Raw genomic sequence first — 20860 nt, 5'->3', positions numbered from 1 at the left:
AATACCAAGCTATTGTTGAGGTGTACATTTACAATACCAAGCTATCATTGAGGCGTACATTTACAATACCAAGCTATTGTTGAGGTGTACATTTACAATACCAAGCTATTGTTGAGGTGTACATGTACAATAACAAGCAATCATTGAGGTGTACATTTACAACACCAAGCTATTGTTGAGGTGTACATGTACAATAACAAGCTATCATTGAGGTGTACATGTACAATACAAGCTATCGTTGAGGTGTACATTTACAATACAAGCTATCATTGAGGTGTACATTTACAATACAAGCTATCATTGAGGTGTACATTTACAACACCAAGCTATCATTGAGGTGTACATGTACAATAACAAGCAATCATTGAGGTGTACATTTACAATACCAAGCTATCATTGAAGGTGTACATTTACAATACAAGCTATCATTGAAGGTGTACATGTACAATAACAAGCTATCATTGAGGTTTACATTTACAACACCAAGCTATCATTGAGGTGTACATTTACAATACAAGCTATCATTGAAGGTGTACATGTACAATAACAAGCTATCATTGAGGTGTACATGTACAATACCAAGCTATTGTTGAGGTGTACATTTACAATACCAAGCTATCATTGAGGTGTACATTTACAATTCAAGCTATCATTGAGGTGTACATTTACAATACCAAGCTATCGTTGAGGTGTACATTTACAATACAAGCTATCGTTGAGGTGTACATTTACAATACCAAGCTATCGTTGAGGTGTACATTTACAATACAAGCTATCGTTGAGGTGTACATTTACAATACCAAGCTATTGTTGAGGTGTACATGTACAATACCAAGCTATTGTTGAGGTGTACATTTACAATACCAAGCTATCATTGAGGCGTACATTTACAATACCAAGCTATTGTTGAGGTGTACATTTACAATACCAAGCTATTGTTGAGGTGTACATGTACAATAACAAGCAATCATTGAGGTGTACATTTACAACACCAAGCTATTGTTGAGGAGTACATGTACAATAACAAGCTATCATTGAGGTGTACATGTACAATACAAGCTATCGTTGAGGTGTACATTTACAATACCAAGCTATCATTGAGGTGTACATTTACAATACAAGCTATCATTGAAGGTGTACATGTACAATAACAAGCTATCATTGAGGTGTACATGTACAATAACAAGCTATTGTTGAGGTGTACATGTACAATACCAAGCAATCATTGAGGTGTACATGTACAATACCAAGCTATTGTTGAGGTGTACATTTACAATACCAAGCTATCATTGAGGTGTACATTTACAATTCAAGCTATCATTGAGGTGTACATTTACAATACCAAGCTATCGTTGAGGTGTACATTTACAATACAAGCTATCGTTGAGGTGTACATTTACAATACCAAGCTATCGTTGAGGTGTACATTTACAATACAAGCTATCGTTGAGGTGTACATTTACAATACCAAGCTATTGTTGAGGTGTACATGTACAATACCAAGCTATTGTTGAGGTGTACATTTACAATACCAAGCTATCGTTGAGGCGTACATTTACAATACCAAGCTATTGTTGAGGTGTACATTTACAATACCAAGCTATTGTTGAGGTGTACATGTACAATAACAAGCAATCATTGAGGTGTACATTTACAACACCAAGCTATTGTTGAGGTGTACATGTACAATAACAAGCTATCATTGAGGTGTACATGTACAATACAAGCTATCGTTGAGGTGTACATTTACAATACCAAGCTATTGTTGAGGTGTACATGTACAATACCAAGCTATTGTTGAGGTGTACATTTACAATACCAAGCTATTGTTGAGGTGTACATGTACAATACCAAGCTATTGTTGAGGTGTACATTTACAACACCAAGCTATCGTTGAAGTGTACATTTACAACACCAAGCTATTGTTGAGGTGTACATGTACAATACCAAGCTATTGTTGAGGTGTACATGTACAATACCAAGCTATGTATTTGGTAATCCAATCAGTGAATTTTTAAAAGATTTATGACTGACCATATTTCCTAGATGAATTTACCTACTTGTTAGTTTGATCAGATTTGTTCGAGGTTGCAGACGAACAAAAAATCAACTATCTTTCCACTTACATTCTTACTATATCAGAAATTCAAATTGACAAACAAAGAAAATCATTTAGCAGGGAGTAGAGTATTCGGAGTCATGGCAGTCATCACTTATTTGTAAACATAACGGTCATGCTTGTAGTGCCTGTTATCACAGTGGGGAGTTCTGACTGGTGGCAGTGATAGTATAGAGAGCTCCGCGAACGGGGTATGGCTGTGAGGAGTTCTGAGTGGTGGCAGCGATAGTATAGAGAGCTCAGCGAACGGGGTATGGCTGTGAGGAGTTCTGAGTGGTGGCAGCGATAGTATAGAGAGCTCCGCGAACGGGGTATGGCTGTGAGGAGTTCTGACTGGTGGCAGCGATAGTATAGAGAGCTCCTTGAATGGGGTATGGCTGTGAGGAGTTCTGACTGGTGGCAGTGAAAGTATAGAGAGCTCCGTGAACGGGGTATGGCTGTGAGGAGTTCTGACTGGTGGCAGCGATAGTATAGAGAGCTCCGTGAACAGGGTATGGCTGTGAGGAGTTCTGACTGGTGGCAGCGATAGTATAGGGAGCTCCGCGAACAGGGTATGGCTGTGAGGAGCATGGAGAAGTAATACCAAAGGGAGGTCACTCTAGTTTGTTAGATGTTGTCATTTTCTTTTCTTCATGACACAGTTGAGCTGTGCAATTCTGCACAAAGTTATCATATTTTGTACATTTATAAATAACATCTTTCATTCACGCAACAGTTTGTTCTTTGTTGTCATTTACAACCCATCCATTGAAACATTGATACATTCCAGTGGATCCTCCAGGGTCCGATCGTGGTAATATGATTGGTTGTTGCTCTGTGTCACATGGTTGGACGTTTCAACTTTCAACCAATGGAGGAAACTGTTGTGCCCATGTCCATGATGCCAAGTACAGCACATTAGAGTATAGAGTACCAGAATATCATGTTCACTGCCATTTCAGCCATTAGAACATAATTCCTCTTTATTGTGAAAAAAACCATGGACAGAATAACACCCCCTGAAAAGTTGCCAGAACACATTTGCATCTACTTCCATACATTAAGTCAAAATGCCCCAAAGCCCTTGGGAAGTTTCCTGTTGTACTTCTAGATACTTTCTATTTCATATATGAGAAAATACACACATACATCCTTACTTCATAACATTTAACTGTTTTAACAAACAGGATGTAAATAATAACAACATCATTTTAAGGAGTAGTGCACTTTATCTGGCGTACTTTTTCGGATTTCCATTAGCATTGCTTAGAGGCTCAAACTCGCGCTGCCACCTTGAAGCTTTAAAGCCGACTAATGAATTAATCTCATTGGTCAACACTTTACACTGGGACAATGAATGCTATCACAAATAGCTAGTGCTCGAGAACCAAGTCATCAGACCTAATTGTTTACACGCATGCAAAGTGACCATTTTCGCTGTTAAAGTCGAAACTTGCTACAAATTGTTTGAAGTTTCCACAAATTAGAGGGGCTTATTTTGTAAAAAGTGATAGCTGACCCATACCCAACCTCACAACTAATTGAGTATCGCAAAAGCGTGCCCAACCCTGAGGATCTTGAAGGGGTGTTTGATTGGAAAGGGGTACCCAATCATAACGACCGTAATAGGGTACTTGATATAAACACTGTGATGATCCGGGATAGAACAGTTCTTCAGCAACCCATGCTTGCCATAAGAGGCAACCATGCTTTTCATAAGGGGCAACTAACAGGATCAGGTGGTCAGGTTGCTATCCATCATGTTTGATGCAAAGTGGGAGAATGAGGAAAACAAGCGGGACTCTTCCTGTTCATACAGTTGGGACCTTTGTTAATTCCAAAATGTTTGCTTCAGTGTTGCTAATATGTGAAAATGACATGGATATGCTCAATTTATTTTGAAAAGAACTGTTTATTCAGTAGTAGTGGATGGATTGATGGATGGAAGGACAGATGAATGGATAGATTGATGGATGGAGGGACAGCTGGATGGATGGATGGATGGATGGATAAAGACAAGTGGCATAATCTGCATAAGCCAACACTGAATTTTGTCAGATCAAAGGTTTTCAGAAGACATGTTTTCAGATGGCCATGTTTATCGCAACGATTACTCACACTATAATGTTGGGTGTAGCAACATGTGGGGCGGAGGTTTTACACTTGTTCATGTGTTTAGAGAGAAAACTACGAAAGTTTCTTGTGTCCGAAAACCAATAACACGGTGTATATCAATATGAGCTGAAAGCCAAAATCTAATTGTTATGTTCCTTATTTGGTAACTTGACTACTTTTTACTTTTCGGGGGAATTAATGAACTTGAACCTAAATATGAAAAAAATGCTACTCAATATTGTCCATGTATATATGTATGTTTGCACGCACTAATCTTGGTCTCATAGATATCATGCACACCCATGTTCCATCATGCGTGGTTCCTGGAAAATGGTAAAGAATATATCAGTTTTCAATGTTTCATTTATGTTTAGCCTTTGAGGTGGTAATTATTCAACACGTACAATAATATTTTATGAGAACATGAAATAGGCAATGTTCTCTACCAGTACTGTCAACAAGGAAATAACTGACTGTACACCGACTGCCAAATGAGCTGAAACCTGAAATCTTACGTATGTATACGTATCGCCATTCACCGGAAGTGACTCAGGTCATGTAACCAAGAGAACGACCAATCATAATACGCCTCACACTTGTTATAATGTGCTATGTATCGCTTAGTTTCGTATCCAGGTAGCTCTGAGGATGACTGTATAACCATAAAACGCAGCGTCGGAGACATTGTATTATGATTGCACAAATATTATTGTGATTTCTAGAGATATCATAATGACATTTGAGGCCCTGTTGGTGTCGTTCTTTGAAAACGTCAGATATTGACATTCGAGAGCTGAGTTAGGCAAGCATGGCGCGGTTGGATATTCACGTTACAGACAAAGTGCTAGATTTTTTACATTTTTTTCTTCTATTACAAACTTTACAACCTTCTTCAACATATGTAGATGCAGTAGAAAGTCACAGCCAAGGTAAGACACAGAATAAAACCCCAAACATTATGTCTGGATGGTGAAAACAGGGTATTAATGCTGTGAGGTTGCGCTTGTGTTTACATGCGGGACTGTCGCGAACACAACAATGTGTTTGTCCCAAAAATGACATTGATTGTGATGACATATGTGAATCATGAATTTGAGTTTATGACCATAATGTGTCAGGTTTCACACTGACTGATCGATGAAGCAAAATCTGTGGTGATATTGCCATATTTTGATGTGTTTATTGTTAATGTGACCATGCCGGAAATAGATTCTACAACGCGTTCGAGCAGAACAGCTTGTCTATAAAGAACGGTCACTTACGCTACTGCAATGACATCTCCTTACACTGACAGTTCACCGTATATTCCAGTGTTCTCATTAGCATTGTCGTTTACATGTATACCCCTTTTGCCATAAATAATGGACTTTTTCTTTCTCCCCAGCGTTCATCCAAACAGACAAACATTTGACCTACATTGTGGGTGATATTAGTGGAATACCTTTAGAAGTGAGTATCACTATAATCTACTGTCATGAGTGTATTTCAACGTTTGGATGCATAATGTTTGAACTTCATATGAAGTCAGTATATTGTGTAGCTAAAAATAGATAGATTCTCATGGAGAGTTTCAGCCTTTTCCTGGTGCAATTGTCTGACCCAATTTTGGATGACAAGAGTACTGTGACTAAAGATAATATTGATAATAAACATGGACACAAGCCATGCTGACAAAATGAATGCCAGATCTCAGTGGATTTTTTGTTTGGAAAGATGTGCGCAAACATTTTGTGTAACAGGCCCAGTCGTCTAAGGCGCCGCAATTCGCTGTGTAGAGTTGCGTCCCTTGGGCATGCCAGAAACCTATGATTGTGGGTTCAAATCCCGGTTCGCCCTGATTATGTTTCTAGGTTTGTCAGCACCAAACCCGTGCTCGTGGGTTTCACAGAAGTGGTGAACGTCTATGATCCCCATCGCTTCGGGCTTTCCTCCCACATTAAGCTGACACGCCGTGATATAACTGGGATACTGTTAACAGCGGCGTTACACACAACTCACTGACGCTATTGCCTTGAACGGAATGTTCTGTATGCACCAAATTTGATAGATCCAGTTGATTTCCCATTCAATTTGGATCTGTTTTTTGTTTTTTTAATTTTGTTCAGTGTTCTGTGTATGTCTGAATCTGGTCTAATTTCACAAAATATGATACTGTTTTGGGGAAAATTATTGCAAGAATATTTTGTAAAGCTTAACAAAGAGTTAATTTGTCTACTGGGAATGTTGGAGAAATACTTCCTTATACGGTTCAAGTGTGTGTCATTCAGTGCCCTTGACTCGTTTGTTTCTATGTCCTGAATTGAAAACAGATAGCTTGTTTGTCACTTAGTGACCTTTCATAGCTGAAACAGATCAAGTAGTTTAAATGGTGTCTTGTGTCTCTGTGCACTAGTGTTCACACGTCTGATTCATTCATAGCTCCTGCTGGTCACTTCTTTTCATTCTTCACTTCCAACATATTCATCTGACATAGATGCTTGCTTTATCTCATGTTGCAGCACTTGCTTTTTGTTGTTAACTTTGAAACAGTTTAAACTTATGGTCTCCAACTATCTTTCATGCCTAGACTATCAATGATTGAACATTTTCAGGAATGTAGAAATGTCATCATAAACACTCAGAACAGTTTAATTTAGCATTGTACATGTGTTGTAAGCTGTGGAATACATTACGAGGATCTCAAGATCCAGTTAAGAGATTTAGGGGTGATTGTACGTGGTAAACCCAGTTTGGGATGTAGACGAGGTGAGATGAGATCACCATGATGAAATCCCCATCAAGTCTTGCAATGGATAACATTATTGAGGTTTATCATGATATCAGTCATACTGACTGAATTTGGAAAGAGAAAATCTTTGGCCTTGATTGTCACTTGCATTCAGGGAGAAATGAGAGGAAGTAGTGTTTCTCTGTTGAAGAATACAGACATTGTGTTCTCCGCCACCACTTGTTGTATAGAGGCTCTTTGTCTGGGCCACAATAGATGACTTACGAAGCAAGACAAGGAGCAGGACGATTCACAATCCAAATCCTGTATGTGTCACTTGACACTTTAAATACTCTCCTAATTCTGTTTACTTCTCGTGTTTATTGCTGCACACTGCTCTAATTTACATGGAAAACAGCTGTATTTTCACAATGCTCATCCAAATGATGAAAATATAAATAAAATAAATAGAAATATCATACTTCCTTTTTCCCTCTAGGATATTTGTAATATAGTGCCATTGAGTTTGGATAGTGGTCAGGGTTTGTTATTTTCCCAGGTATATTAGTCATTTTTCAGGTACTCAAAGGTAGTATTTATCATTATAAATGTCCGTATTTGTACTCGTGCCTTGATGCAATACATACTAGATGGTAACTATGGTAATATTACATTAATCACACAAATCAGGTTGGATTTTTAAATTGTTATTCGCATAAATAAATTTGTATTTGGGAGTATTGCAAGCTCAGTAGAATGACTTTCTCTTTTATGACCATTGAAACTAAAATGTCCCGTTTTTGCAGTGAAGGTGTCAGCATAGTGGCTCTGTGTTAACTCGGGGTCATTACAATAGCACAGTAACAACAACACGATGAACATAACCTGTGTCATTCCAGGGATTTATCCAGGAAAAAAACACAACAAATTAATAGTTAGGGTCATTGTAACCTGTACATGTTTTGAAAGATTTTATTGTTAGAATGGCCATGTTGACCACCACTGTTGTTATGGCCTCTGAGATATTTCTCTTTCCCTATCGGTGTATCAGCCTGCTGTGGTTTCATATCCATGTGGATTCTTTACGTCTGAATTGTAATGTTGAAAGTGAGATCGCCAGATGCTTTCATTTCTATTTCCCCCTCGGCATCTCAGGAAGCAGTGCCCCTAGGCTGATAGTAGTGAGTAGTTATCAGGAAAGTGGTGTTACTCGTAATGCAGTTACATCCTGGTTCTGGGCTACAGGACACACTTTTATCTTTTCATTTGTTTCCTTGTAATTCTAACTTCCCAATACTAGTCTCCATGTATTTGAATCTTAACATTTGCTATTACTGTTAACATTAGTGTCAACTGTAATAGTGGTCTTTTCAATCATGTATAAATGAGACTATTAAGTGTGGTATTTGGAAAGAAAGCCCGCTGTTTCAGGGTTAGAACTAAACTCAGAAGGTTTGCTAGCAAGGGTAAGGATAAAATGCCCTTGTTATATTAAAACAATGGAGAAATTGGGAAATTTGTACTTACCTGCAAGCATTTGTACTAGCCCCAGGCTAGTTGGCTTGTGTTAAATTCTGACACTGCAGTCTAAAAGTAAGAATTTATCATGTTTTGAAAACCTATGTTGCAACAATTTGAAGGAGAACATTGATTGTCTCCAGATGAAAGGAAGACCTTGCCCTCCAGTGTTGTATTGAAAATACTAGGGCTGTAAGTCAGTGTAACAATTCACAGATATCTATGATACACTAGGGCTGTAAGTCAGTGTAACAATTCACAGATATCTACGATACACTAGGACTGTAAGTCAGTGTAACAATTCACAGATATCTACGATACACTAGGACTGTAAGTCAGTGTAACAATTCGCAGATATCTACGATACACTAGGGCTGTAAGTCAGTTTAACAATTCACAGATATCTACGATACACTAGGGCTGTAAGTCAGTGTAACAGTTCACAGATATCTACGATACACTAGGACTGTAAGTCAGTGTAACAATTCACAGATATCTACGATACACTAGGACTGTAAGTCAGTGTAACAATTCACAGATATCTACGATACACTAGGGCTGTAAGTCAGTGTAACAATTCACAGATATCTACGATATCTTCCATACTCAGGTACAGATGATACTTGTGAGATTGCGATACTCTATAAATAGAACAGAAAGCATAGAGTTAGCTCCCATAATGGCAGAAGTAGCACAGCGCCACTAGTAAGCATGGCAGATACTGAGAACATGGTGGCTGAGGACATGCCGAATAATTTTTACACTGAATAACCATCCCTTCATTTAAAACTGTTTAGTTCTTGTGGCTTTCTTTGTTAATGTTTTTGAGATAACAATAAATATATGTATGATGAGAGATGTTTTAGAGCTGTATCTCAGTGATTTAATCATTTCTTACTTTTTGATGTGGTGTATCGTGATACCAGTAGTGTCGCCATTCTGTATCATGATATAAATCGTATCGCAAGATACCATGCAATATTCATCTCTAGAAAATACATGTTGATATACATGTATCTTGTATTAATTATTTTCTATCCAAACATACAAGTGTGTGTATTGACATGATTGACCCAGATGATCAGCCAGCTGTTTCCACCTGGTGATCACCCTCTTAACATGTTGCCTGATCGGTGTCCACCTCACTGATGCTCCTTTGACCCGTATCCACCAGAAATAGCAAAGAAATTGCGAGATTTTTTTCAGTCCATAGTACAAAGACATCCTTGTGTTCATGTAGATGTAGGTTGACATATGCCTTAGGATTCAACCGTGATGAGCAGGATGATCAACAGTATTTTTTCCATTTCAGATAAAACCAGGTCATGGATTTCCAGACCCGCTTTCGTAAGTAGTTTCTCTTATTGATGTTTGTAATATTTGTCCATGAATTGAAACATACATCAGTTGGCTAATATAGATCTGTTAGCAACACATTGGTGCATACAAATGTTGTTGATATGTACTGTATGTAGTGTGCTGAACAATCTCAATACACAGATGAGATGAAACTCTTGTTGCATATATACACAGAACCAATCTCAATACACAGATGGTGTGAAATCCTTGTTGCATATAAACTTAACCAATCTCAATACACAGATGAGCTGAAACCCTTGTTGCATATAAACTTAACCAATCTCAATACACAGATGGTGTGAAATCCTTGTTGCAAACACTGAACCAATCTCAATGCACAGATGGTGTGAAATCCTTGTTGCAAACACTGAACCAATCTCAATACACAGATGGTGTGAAATCCTTGTTGCAAACACTGAACCAATCTCAATACACAGATGAGCTGAAACCCTTGTTGCATATATACACTTAACCAATCTCAATACACAGATGAGATGAAACCCTTGTTGCATATATACACTTAACCAATCTCAATACACAGATAAGATGAAACCTTTGTTGCATATATACACTTAACCAATCTCAATACACAGATGAGCTGAAACCCTTGTTGCATATATACACTTAACCAATCTCAATACACTGATGAGATGAAACCCTTGTTGCATATATACACTTAACCAATCTCAATACACAGATAAGATGAAACCTTTGTTGCAAATATACACTTAACCAATCTCAATACACAGATAAGATGAAACCTTTGTTGCATATATATACTTAACCAATCTCAATACACTGATGAGCTGAAACCCTTGTTGGATATTAAAACTTAAACAATCTCAATACACAGATGAGCTGAAACCCTTGTTGGATATATACACTTAACCAATCTCAATACACTGATGAGCTGAAACTCTTGTTGCAAACACTGAACCAATCTCGATACACAGATGAGCTGAAATCCTTGTTGCATATATACACTGAACCAATCTCAATACACAGATGAGATGAGACCTGATTGGATCCAGGTTATAAATGTTTAAGGTTTCAACTTGTGTCAGTGCTTTTCGTCATATGTTGTTGTTGTCCAGCTGCTCTTGTGTGTCTGTGCCCCAGTGGACTGGCATCACAACTCACCCCAATATTTTCGAGACAATGCTTGTGCCCATCAATGCGTATCACCAATGTGGTCACATGTATTGCTTCCTACATTAAGATGATATGCCTGAAATACTTTTGAGAGCTGTTGACTACTTTCAGGGGAAGTTGTGTTCGTGCAACCCCACGAGCAAATTTATGACCCTGACCTTGTTGATGTGTACCAATATTTGTTTGAGATGGCCTGTATACAGCTGGTGTAGCAAAGTCATGCTTCAGGGAGCTTGTGTAGGAAATATATTGTCTCATCACTCTTGCTTCCACCTACAAACCATCCAGCATATATTGACATCTTCCATGACCAATATGTAATTCAGCAGTGTACAAGGTGTATATAATCCTTGTGCTGCTATTGGCAAGTTCTTTAGCTTCATTGACGTTGAACAAAGTCTGTTCTCTGCCGCTCGATCTCTAAGAACAGATTTAACTTGTGTGTGCTTTTAATAAGAACTCTTCCCCCTTTGTCAAGTGTCTGCAAATACAGTGTATAATATCATTCATCCCCTTCGTCTCAGTTCTGGCAGCCCATTTGAATCCTACTTACAGCCCCAGAACATGATGGCGGTGTCATTCTTTTCTATTTGATTTGTGGACATTGCGCATAAGTTTATCGTAGGGAGTCCGTCTAATTCTGCTGTTCTTGAGATTGAAATTAATAGTAACATGAGGGTTCGTGTGATGGGATTTACTTGTATTAATAGTAACACGAGGGTTCATGTGAATGGATTTACTTGTATTAATAGTAACACGAGGGTTCATGTGAATGGATTTACTTGTATTAATAGTAACACGGGTTCATGTGAATGGATTTACTTGTATTAATAGTAACACGAGGGTTCATGTGATTGGATTTACTTGTATTAATAGTAACACGAGGGTTCATGTGAATGGATTTACTTGTATTAATAGTAACACGAGGGTTCATGTGATGGGATTTACTTGTATTAATAGTAACACGAGGGTTTATGTGATGGGATTTACTTGTATTGATAGTAACACGAGTGTTCATGTGAATGGATTTACTTGTATTAATAGTAACACGAGTGTTCATGTGAATGGATTTACTTGTATAAATAGTAACACGAGGGTTCATGTGATGGGATTTACTTGTATTAATAGTAACACGAGGGTTCATGTGAATGGATTTACTTGTATTAATAGTAACAGGAGGGTTCATGTGAATGGATTTACTTGTATTAATAGTAACAGGAGGGTTCATGTGAATGGATTTACTTGTATTAATAGTAACACGAGGGTTCATGTGATGGGATTTACTTGTATTAATAGTAACACAAGGGTTCATGTGAATGGATTTACTTGTATTAATAGTAACACGAGGGTTCATGTGAATGGATTTACTTGTATTAATAGTAACATGAGGGTTCATGTGATGAGATTTACTTGTATTAATAGTAACACGAGGATTCATGTGATGGGATTTACTTGTATTAATAGTAACACAAGGGTTCATGTGAATGGATTTACTTGTATTAATAGTAACACGAGGGTTCATGTGAATGGATTTACTTGTATTAATAGTAACATGAGGGTTCATGTGATGAGATTTACTTGTATTGATAGTAACACGAGGATTCATGTGATGGGATTTACTTGTATTAATAGTAACATGAGGGTTCATGTGATGGGATTTACTTGTATTGATAGTAACACGAGGGTTCATGTGATGTCGGGCCAAGGCTGAGAGAGTACATAGGTATCTGACAGCTCCATCATAACTGACAGCATGCTGGCTGGCTGGCAGGAATCTGTTTGCTCATCCCAGGAGCTGATGGAGCCTGGCACGCTTCACTGCACAGACGTACTTGCAATTACTGGTCACTGAATGACCTGGGCTTGACCACTATATCCCACCCAGTACTATTTCTCCTGTTACACATGACATGGTGGAAGCACTTATCTCCCACCAACGTTTCAGTTGTGTTGATATCACCTATGTAACAGCAATGAGACTCAGACTAATAAAGTAGTTATTTGACACAACGTTAAACATGACACATGGCACAACATTAAACAGTACACAGCACAACATTGAACAGTACACAGCATGACACATGACACAACATTGAACAATACACAGCATGACAAAACATTGAAAATACACAGCATGACACATGACACAACATTGAACACTACACAGCATGACACATGGCACAAAATGAACAATACACAGCATGACAAAACATTGAAAATACACAGCATGACACATGACACAACATTGAACAGTACACAGCATGACAAAACATTGAAAATACACAGCATGACACATGACACAACATTGAACAGTACACAGCATGACACATGGCACAACATTGAACACTACACAGCATGACACATGGCACAAAATGAACAATACACAGCATGACAAAACATTGAAAATACACAGCATGACACATGACACAACATTGAACAGTACACAGCATGACAAAACATTGAAAATACACAGCATGACACATGACACAACATTGAACACTACACAGCATGACACATGGCACAACAATGAACAATACACAGCATGACAACACATTGAAAATACACAGCATGACACATGACACAACATTGAACAGTACACAGCATGACACATGGCACAACAATGAACAATACACAGCATGACAAAACATTGAAAATACACAGCATGACACATGACACAACACTGAACAGTACACAGCATGACACATGGCACAACAATGAACAATACACAGCATGGCACAGCATATCATTGAACAGTACACAGCATGACACAACATTGATCAATACACAGCGTGACACATGGCACAACATTGAACAATACACAGCATGACATGACACACCATTGAATAATACACATGGCACAACATTGAACAATACACAGCATGACATGACACACCATTGAATTATACACATGGCACAACATTGAACAATACACAGCATGACATGACACACCATTGAATAATACACATGGCACAACATTGAACAATACACAGCATGAAACATGAAACAACATTGAACAATACACAGCATGAAACATGAAACAACATTGAACAATACACAGCATGACACAGCATATCATTGAACAGTACACAGCATGACACAACATTGAACAATACACAGCATGAAACATGAAACAACATTGAACAATACACAGCATGAAACATGAAACAACAAACAATATACAGGAGTAAGTCAACAAGGAACAAGAAACAGGCCACACTGTCACAGAGCAGCAGGACACGGACAGATTGTGGGGAACATATTCATTGCTGTATTGTATGGTAGCTACATTGTGTGTATCAGGGTAGGGAGACTATTGATAACAGTTTTCACTGTTATCAGTGTGACTGGCCGAAGTTTGCCAATAGATTGTGAACTGTGTAAGATATGAGCTATCTGCAGCCCCGGGCTGTTCTGATTGGTCACATGGACACTGATATGATCATTGGGTTTATCATGGGATAGTCAGTTAGTCTCACTCAAGAGGAAAGACTTGTCAGACCTGCTGTTGTAATGTCTAGTGTTGTCAAACAAGAGAAATCCAGCTGCCTTCCTGGAACACCAACACCATGCTAACACTCTCGATACCCAGAACTGCCCCATCACTGAACCGTTCAGTTCATTCATGTATCAGCCATACAGGGCTACAGAACTGCCCCATCACTGAACCATTCAGTCCGATCATGGATCAGCCATACAGGGCTACAGAACTGCCCTATCACTGAACCATTCAGTCCAATCATGGATCAGCCATACAGGGCTACAGAACTGCCCCATCACTGAACCATTCAGTCCAATCATGGATCAGCCATACAGGGCTACAGAACTGCCCCATCACTGAACCATTCAGTCCAATCATGGATCAGCCATACAGGGCTACAGAACTGCCCCATCACTGAACCATTCAGTCCAATCATGGATCAGCCATACAGGGCTACAGAACTGCCCCATCACTGAACCATTCAGTCCAATCATGGATCAGCCATACAGGGCTACAGAACTGCCCCATCACTGAACCATTCAGTCCAATCATGGATCAGCCATACAGGGCTACAGAACTGCCCCATCATTGAACCATTCAGTCCCATCATGTTTTGGCCACACAGGGCCACAGAACTGCCCCATCTTTGAACTGTTCAATCCAAACATGGATCAGCCATACAGGGCTACAGATTTGCCCCATCACTGAAACATTCAGTCCAATCATGTTTTGGCCACACAGGACCACAGAACTGCCCCATCACTGAACCATTCAGTCCGATCATGTTTTGGCCACACAGGGCCACAGAACTGCCCCATCATTGAACCATTCAGTCCAATCATGTTTTGGTCATACAGGACCACAGAACTGTCCTGTCACTGAACCATTCAGTCCAATCATGGATCAGCCATACAGGATTACAGAACTGCCCTATCACTGAACCATTCAGTTCATTCATGTATCAGCCATACAGGGCTACAGAACTGCCCCATCACTGAACCATTCAGTCCGATAATGTTTTGGCCACACAGGGCCACAGAACTGCCCCATCATTGAACCATTCAGTCCAATCATGTTTTGGTCATACAGGACCACAGAACTGTCCTGTCACTGAACCATTCAGTCCAATCATGGATCAGCCATACAGGATTACAGAACTGCCCTATCACTGAACCATTCAGTTCATTCATGTATCAGCCATACAGGGCTACAGAACTGCCCTATCACTGAACCATTCAGTCCAATCATGCATCAGCCATACAGGGCCACAGAACTGCCCCATCACTGAACCATTCAGTCCCGTCATGGATCAGCCGTACAGGGCCACAGAACTGCCCCATCACTGAACCATTCAGTCCGATCATGTTTTGGCCACACAGGGCCACAGAACTGCCCCACCACTGAACCATTCAGTCCGATCATGTTTTGGCCACACAGGGCCACAGAACTGTCCTGTCACTGAACCATTCAGTCCAATCATGGATCAGCCATACAGGATTACAGAACTGCCCTATCACTGAACCATTGAGTCCAGTTATGTTTTGGTCATACAGGGCCACAGAACTGCCCCATCACTGAACCATTGAGTCCAGTCATGTTTTGGCCATACAGGGCCACAGAACTGCCCCATCACTGAACCATTCAGTCCAATCATGCATCAGCCATACAGGATTGCAGAACTGCCCCATCACTGAACCATTCAGTCCAATCATGATTTGGCCATTCAGGGCTACAGAACTGCTCCGTCACTGAACCGTTCAGTCCAATCATGGATACTGTAAACTGTCCATGCTCTGCCCAATCACTGCGACTATCCTGCTTGCTGATATCACAACTGACAGCCTGACAACCCGATACCTGGTAAAGTTCAATGGAACTGGTGCATGCTAGATTGTCTTAATCAATTGAGACCCTTTCATAGTGTAGTGGATAGAGCATCTACGTGGACAGAGAAAGGCCGGTGGTTGGATCCTGGCTGAGTCGAAGCAAAAGACTACTGGAGTACTTTAAAACACCCTACCTGACATGGTATCTCAATGAATATAGCATGCACATTGCTATATAAGTGCACTAATCTTGAACGCGGTGATAATCTATTTCATCAGCAATGATGTGCGTCCTGAGAGCTGACTCGTGAGAATCAGATGGATATCAGCTTTTTGTCACCAGAGAGGATCAGATGGTCATAGAAGGTTTGTCATCGTAACCCCACTCCCAGGAGTCACTACTCATGTTGTCAACCATTAGTTTGCCAGGTCCTGATTGATTGCAAGGCTGCAGGGAGTCTCAGCTACTCAGCTCAACTCATATCAACTGGTAACAGTGGTTTTCCTCATACAAACTTGGTTTCATCATGTTAAGCTATCTCTAAGGGGCTAAAAGGTTAATAACAGCCACATTACCATATCATCCTACCTGGTACCCTTTCGCTGCATGGTGAACAGAGGCACATTTTGAAAAGTCACTTCCCCAAGGAGACACCACATCTGCTACATATGCTTCCGAGTGGTGCATGACCGAAGTCCTAGTAACTCTTAGGAGTCAAGCTGCTGAATGCGGTCACCTGTCCAACTGCTCTCCGAGACCCACATTGCTTAACTTCACCTGATTTGTGACCTGTCTGCTGACCACAGGACCACTAGCTAAATTTCCAACATGCTAAATGTACTTGGGGTGCTTGTATTGTCTGTTCAGGATGCAAACTTTGTCATTCTTTTGTGGAAGTGGATGTTGACTGAGCATACTGCAGACATGCTAATACTTTTGAACAACGTTACTAAGTTTAGAATTGTTTTCATTTGAATCAAATTACATATTATTTCATAATACATTGGTGTTGGTGTTCTCTTCATTGATAGTTTGTTAAACAATGTAAGCATGGTAAGTAGACATTGACCATCTATTATGTACTTTAGCTTGGTCTAGACAGGAAACTGGTGGCAAGTGTCAGCCCAGTTCGCCAGTCATTGTGCGGGGCCAGGGCAGGGAGTGAAAGCAGGGAGTTTCCTGGATTGTACACAGACAATACTTCCGGCTTCACTTTCACATCTTTTTAAATACTCATGTTTTTATCATGTTCATTAATGATCGTTTCAAGTGTTATTAGATATGACTGAAATACTAAGTTGCCATACTTACGATGAAATTCAAGGGAGAACTGTTTATTTGTCTCATCCAGACAATAAAGTGCCAAGCATGGTAGTGTCTACTAGAGGAGTGATCTGTGAACAAGTGAGGAGAGAGGCCCCTTCAACATATACTACCCATCAAAAGTTTAGACTCACTGAAACCACTCACTATATCTTGTAGGAAAATCATATTTGTGAAAGCTAACAATAAAAAATAACAAAATCATTCATTTAGGTCTTCAAATCCATGTTCAGAAGGGCGCGTGCATTGATGATTAGTAAACCAGAATGCCATATTGGCTAGTACCATACAAAACTGAAATTGCAAAAGTTAATAACAGGTATGACCACCCCTGGCTCTAACACAGGCATTTCATCGACGTTGCATACCACGAATGAACAGTCCAATGTGCCGCTGGGGAATGTTTTGCCACTCCTCTAACAATGCATTGCGAAGTTGGCGAAGGTTAGCAGGGGGAGGAACTCTGGCATAAACATGCCGTCCCAGCAGATCCCAAACATGCTCAATTGGGTTCATATCGGGCGATAATGCTGGCCAATCCATTCGATTCACCCCATTTTGTTGTAAACAAGCTGTCACAATGCGAGCTCTGTGAGGCCTGGCATTATCATCTTGGAAAACCGCATGACCTGGCATGGCCGTTAAGAATGGAAGCACAATGGGAATGATGATCTCGTCCCTGTATCTCTGCCCAGTCAGATTTCCTTCCAGTACCAGTAAATCAGTTCTTCCAGTTATGGTGATACCTCCCCAGACCATAACGGATCCACCTCCAAACCGATCGTGCTCCACAACAGCAACGTCAGCGTACCGCTCTACCTGACGTCTGTAGACTGGGATCCAAACCATCGTTGAAATGCAGATTGAACCTTGATTCGTCGGAGAAGAGTACCCTTGCCCATCTGCTGGGACCCCAGCGTAAATGTCCATTTGCCCAATTCAGTCTGTTCTGACGGTGGCGTGGTGTAAGAGGGGGTGTTACAGCTGGACGACGTGCCCACAGTCCGTAGTGACGTAATCGGCGGCATATTGTTGATACAGATACACGTTGTCCTGTAGGAAAGCATTATTGGCTGCTGTGGCTGTAATGTGTCTGCCCCTGAGAACCAGCAAACAGACGTATCGGTCATCTTGCTGTGATGTTACCCTGGGCCTACCCGACCTGGGTCGATCCTGGACGGAGTTGGTCTGTTGAAATCGTACCCAGAGGTTGGAAACTGCCTTTTGGGATACGCCAAGATGTCTGGCAACATACCGTTGTGATCTGCCATCTTGTAGCAGTGCCAAGGCTTGATGTCGGAGACTTCTCCCTCTACCCATGCTTGCATCAAAGAAGAATTTCTCAACTAACTCAGAGGAGCCAACTGCAATCCTTATAAAGATGAATTGCATGAGTAACCCGCGTCAAATTGCTGCTAAAACATGTACATTATCGTGCATGTGAACAGCTGCGTTTTGGTGCGAAGTTTTGTTTAAAAATTTGCGACATTTCACTGAGTTTTATCAATTAATGAACTCAAAACTCTAATCTTTTCACCGTTACAGATTTGGTTTTACGCCACATCAGTTCATGTGTTAACAGTACCTGTAAAAAGTTTAGAATATTTGGCATTATCTGGTTTGGAACAGTTGAGTATAGTGAGTGGCTACATTTACACTGGTGAGTCTAAACTTTTGATTGGTAGTATATAAAGATCGGGTCATTTTCAAAACTTATGAGCCACACTCTGAAAGATCAAAACTGATATGATGTTACCACCACACATTTTGCATGGCTTCTTCCTCTGCAGCAACAATGCTCTACTTCCTATATTCCCACTCAACAGCCTGTGTGGGGTTATGCTAATTGACATGCAGGTTTGAGTTGAAACCGACCAGGACCATGTCCAGGTGTACATTACCATTGTCCGGGATGAATGTACATCACCAGGACTCATGTTGCATGCTGTTATGTGACATTGAAACGCTGTGACCAAGTTGTTCTGGTTTATCTACAGTTACGACTACTTGTAGGTTTATCACACCTCAGACAATGCAGAGTGTTCAAGTGTCACCATTCTGGAGTCCTTTAACTAGTACAAGTTTTGGGATGACTTTAACAAATTAAGTTATCCTGTGCACTGTTATTAACAACTCTCAACTCCGATCATTAGAGTGTCACTTGTCCAGGTTAACACAACAAAGAGCCACTATATAGCTAATTTCTGTATCACTAAAGTTACTTGTGTTCGGTGATTCTGCAATAGTTGTTACAACAAAAAGAAATTTAAGATCAGTCTATCTCTGAACTTTTTCCATCTGTCTGCTCTCAGATTTTCCTATTCAGCCAAGGTCGATTAGTTAACAGTAAGAGCTGATAAAAATCATTCTTTTGACTACTATATTTGCAACAATGTGTTTAATTCCATTTGGACCATGTGAGACTTTTAGCCAATGAAAGATGCTGATAGTAGTAGGCATCGGTTACCTCCCTTTATTGGCTTGCCAACCAGTCACTTGTACGCGAGACGGTATGCGCAGTTTCGAAGAAAGTAAACATGTTTCAACGTGATGGCAAACGTGTGTGTTGGTGTGCTTGAAACATTACATATATTTTGTAACTCTACAAGTACAATAAATAAGCTTTTCAAAAATACTACATGTAAGTTTCTGAAAAATATGTACATAGGAGAACATCACTGTCAAAAACAGAACATTTTGCTCAAATTACGCACATTTTTCTCCCAATTTGACCATTTAATATTTTCCCTGACATTTCATGTCATTCAATAACTGGTAAAATAATCAATAACTGAACTTAATTTTGTTTTATTGATTTCATGAATAATACTTGTAGACATTTTTGTGCTACATGCAGAAATCCATTGCTCACTGACCCATCTCACGTACACAGTATGTCCTCTACTGGAAGAGTGAGACACATAATGCAATGAAAAACGGGAGTTTTTTTTTAAATTACTGAAACATCCATGTGAGTGATGTTAAAAAATGTTTGAGACAGTGACCCCTGTAATGATATAAATAGACCCAGCTACATGAACACATCCATTGACACACTGACAGTAAGTTTTATGTGTCAATCAATAAGTTATAGCGTTAATCTGGTGAAACTCAGCAGAACACGGCCTATGTTGTCTGAACGACTGCTGGCTAGGGACCTCAGGTGATGTAGATGGGAATGTCCGAGTAACTCTCCATTCCTGAAAAATAAGGGAGCGTTTAAACAATGGAATGACATCACAGATGTGTTTTAAGTCTTCAAATTGGCTGTGTTGCCATTCAG

At 39.9% G+C, this 20860-nt stretch overlaps 2 protein-coding genes across 3 annotated transcripts in view; one reads left to right on the top strand and one right to left on the bottom strand.

Annotated features, from left to right (window-relative positions):
• Positions 1-4802, bottom strand: part of LOC139450230 (ELMO domain-containing protein 2-like) — a 30852-nt gene extending 26050 nt beyond the window's left edge. Inside the window, exon 1 of the mRNA XM_071231905.1 lies at positions 4729-4802. Coding sequence (XP_071088006.1) covers positions 4729-4748 — 20 coding nt within the window. The 5' untranslated portion in view covers positions 4749-4802. The remainder of the gene's footprint in view (positions 1-4728) is intronic.
• Positions 4803-4877: 75 nt separating this feature from the next.
• Positions 4878-20860, top strand: part of LOC139450556 (transmembrane protein 131-like) — a 97467-nt gene continuing 81484 nt past the window's right edge. For both annotated transcript variants that reach the window (XM_071232310.1, XM_071232309.1), the window contains exons 1-3: positions 4878-5142; positions 5598-5662; positions 9751-9785. In XM_071232310.1, coding sequence (XP_071088411.1) covers positions 5022-5142; positions 5598-5662; positions 9751-9785 — 221 coding nt within the window. In that variant the 5' untranslated portion in view covers positions 4878-5021. The remainder of the gene's footprint in view (positions 5143-5597; positions 5663-9750; positions 9786-20860) is intronic.

Source organism: Haliotis cracherodii, unplaced genomic scaffold (genome assembly GCF_022045235.1).
Source record: "Haliotis cracherodii isolate W230 unplaced genomic scaffold, xgHalCrac1.p SCAF_8, whole genome shotgun sequence".
Taxonomy (NCBI): domain Eukaryota; kingdom Metazoa; phylum Mollusca; class Gastropoda; order Lepetellida; family Haliotidae; genus Haliotis; species Haliotis cracherodii.
Note: the sequence above shows the minus strand (reverse complement) of the source record. Positions and strands in the feature narration are given on the sequence as shown.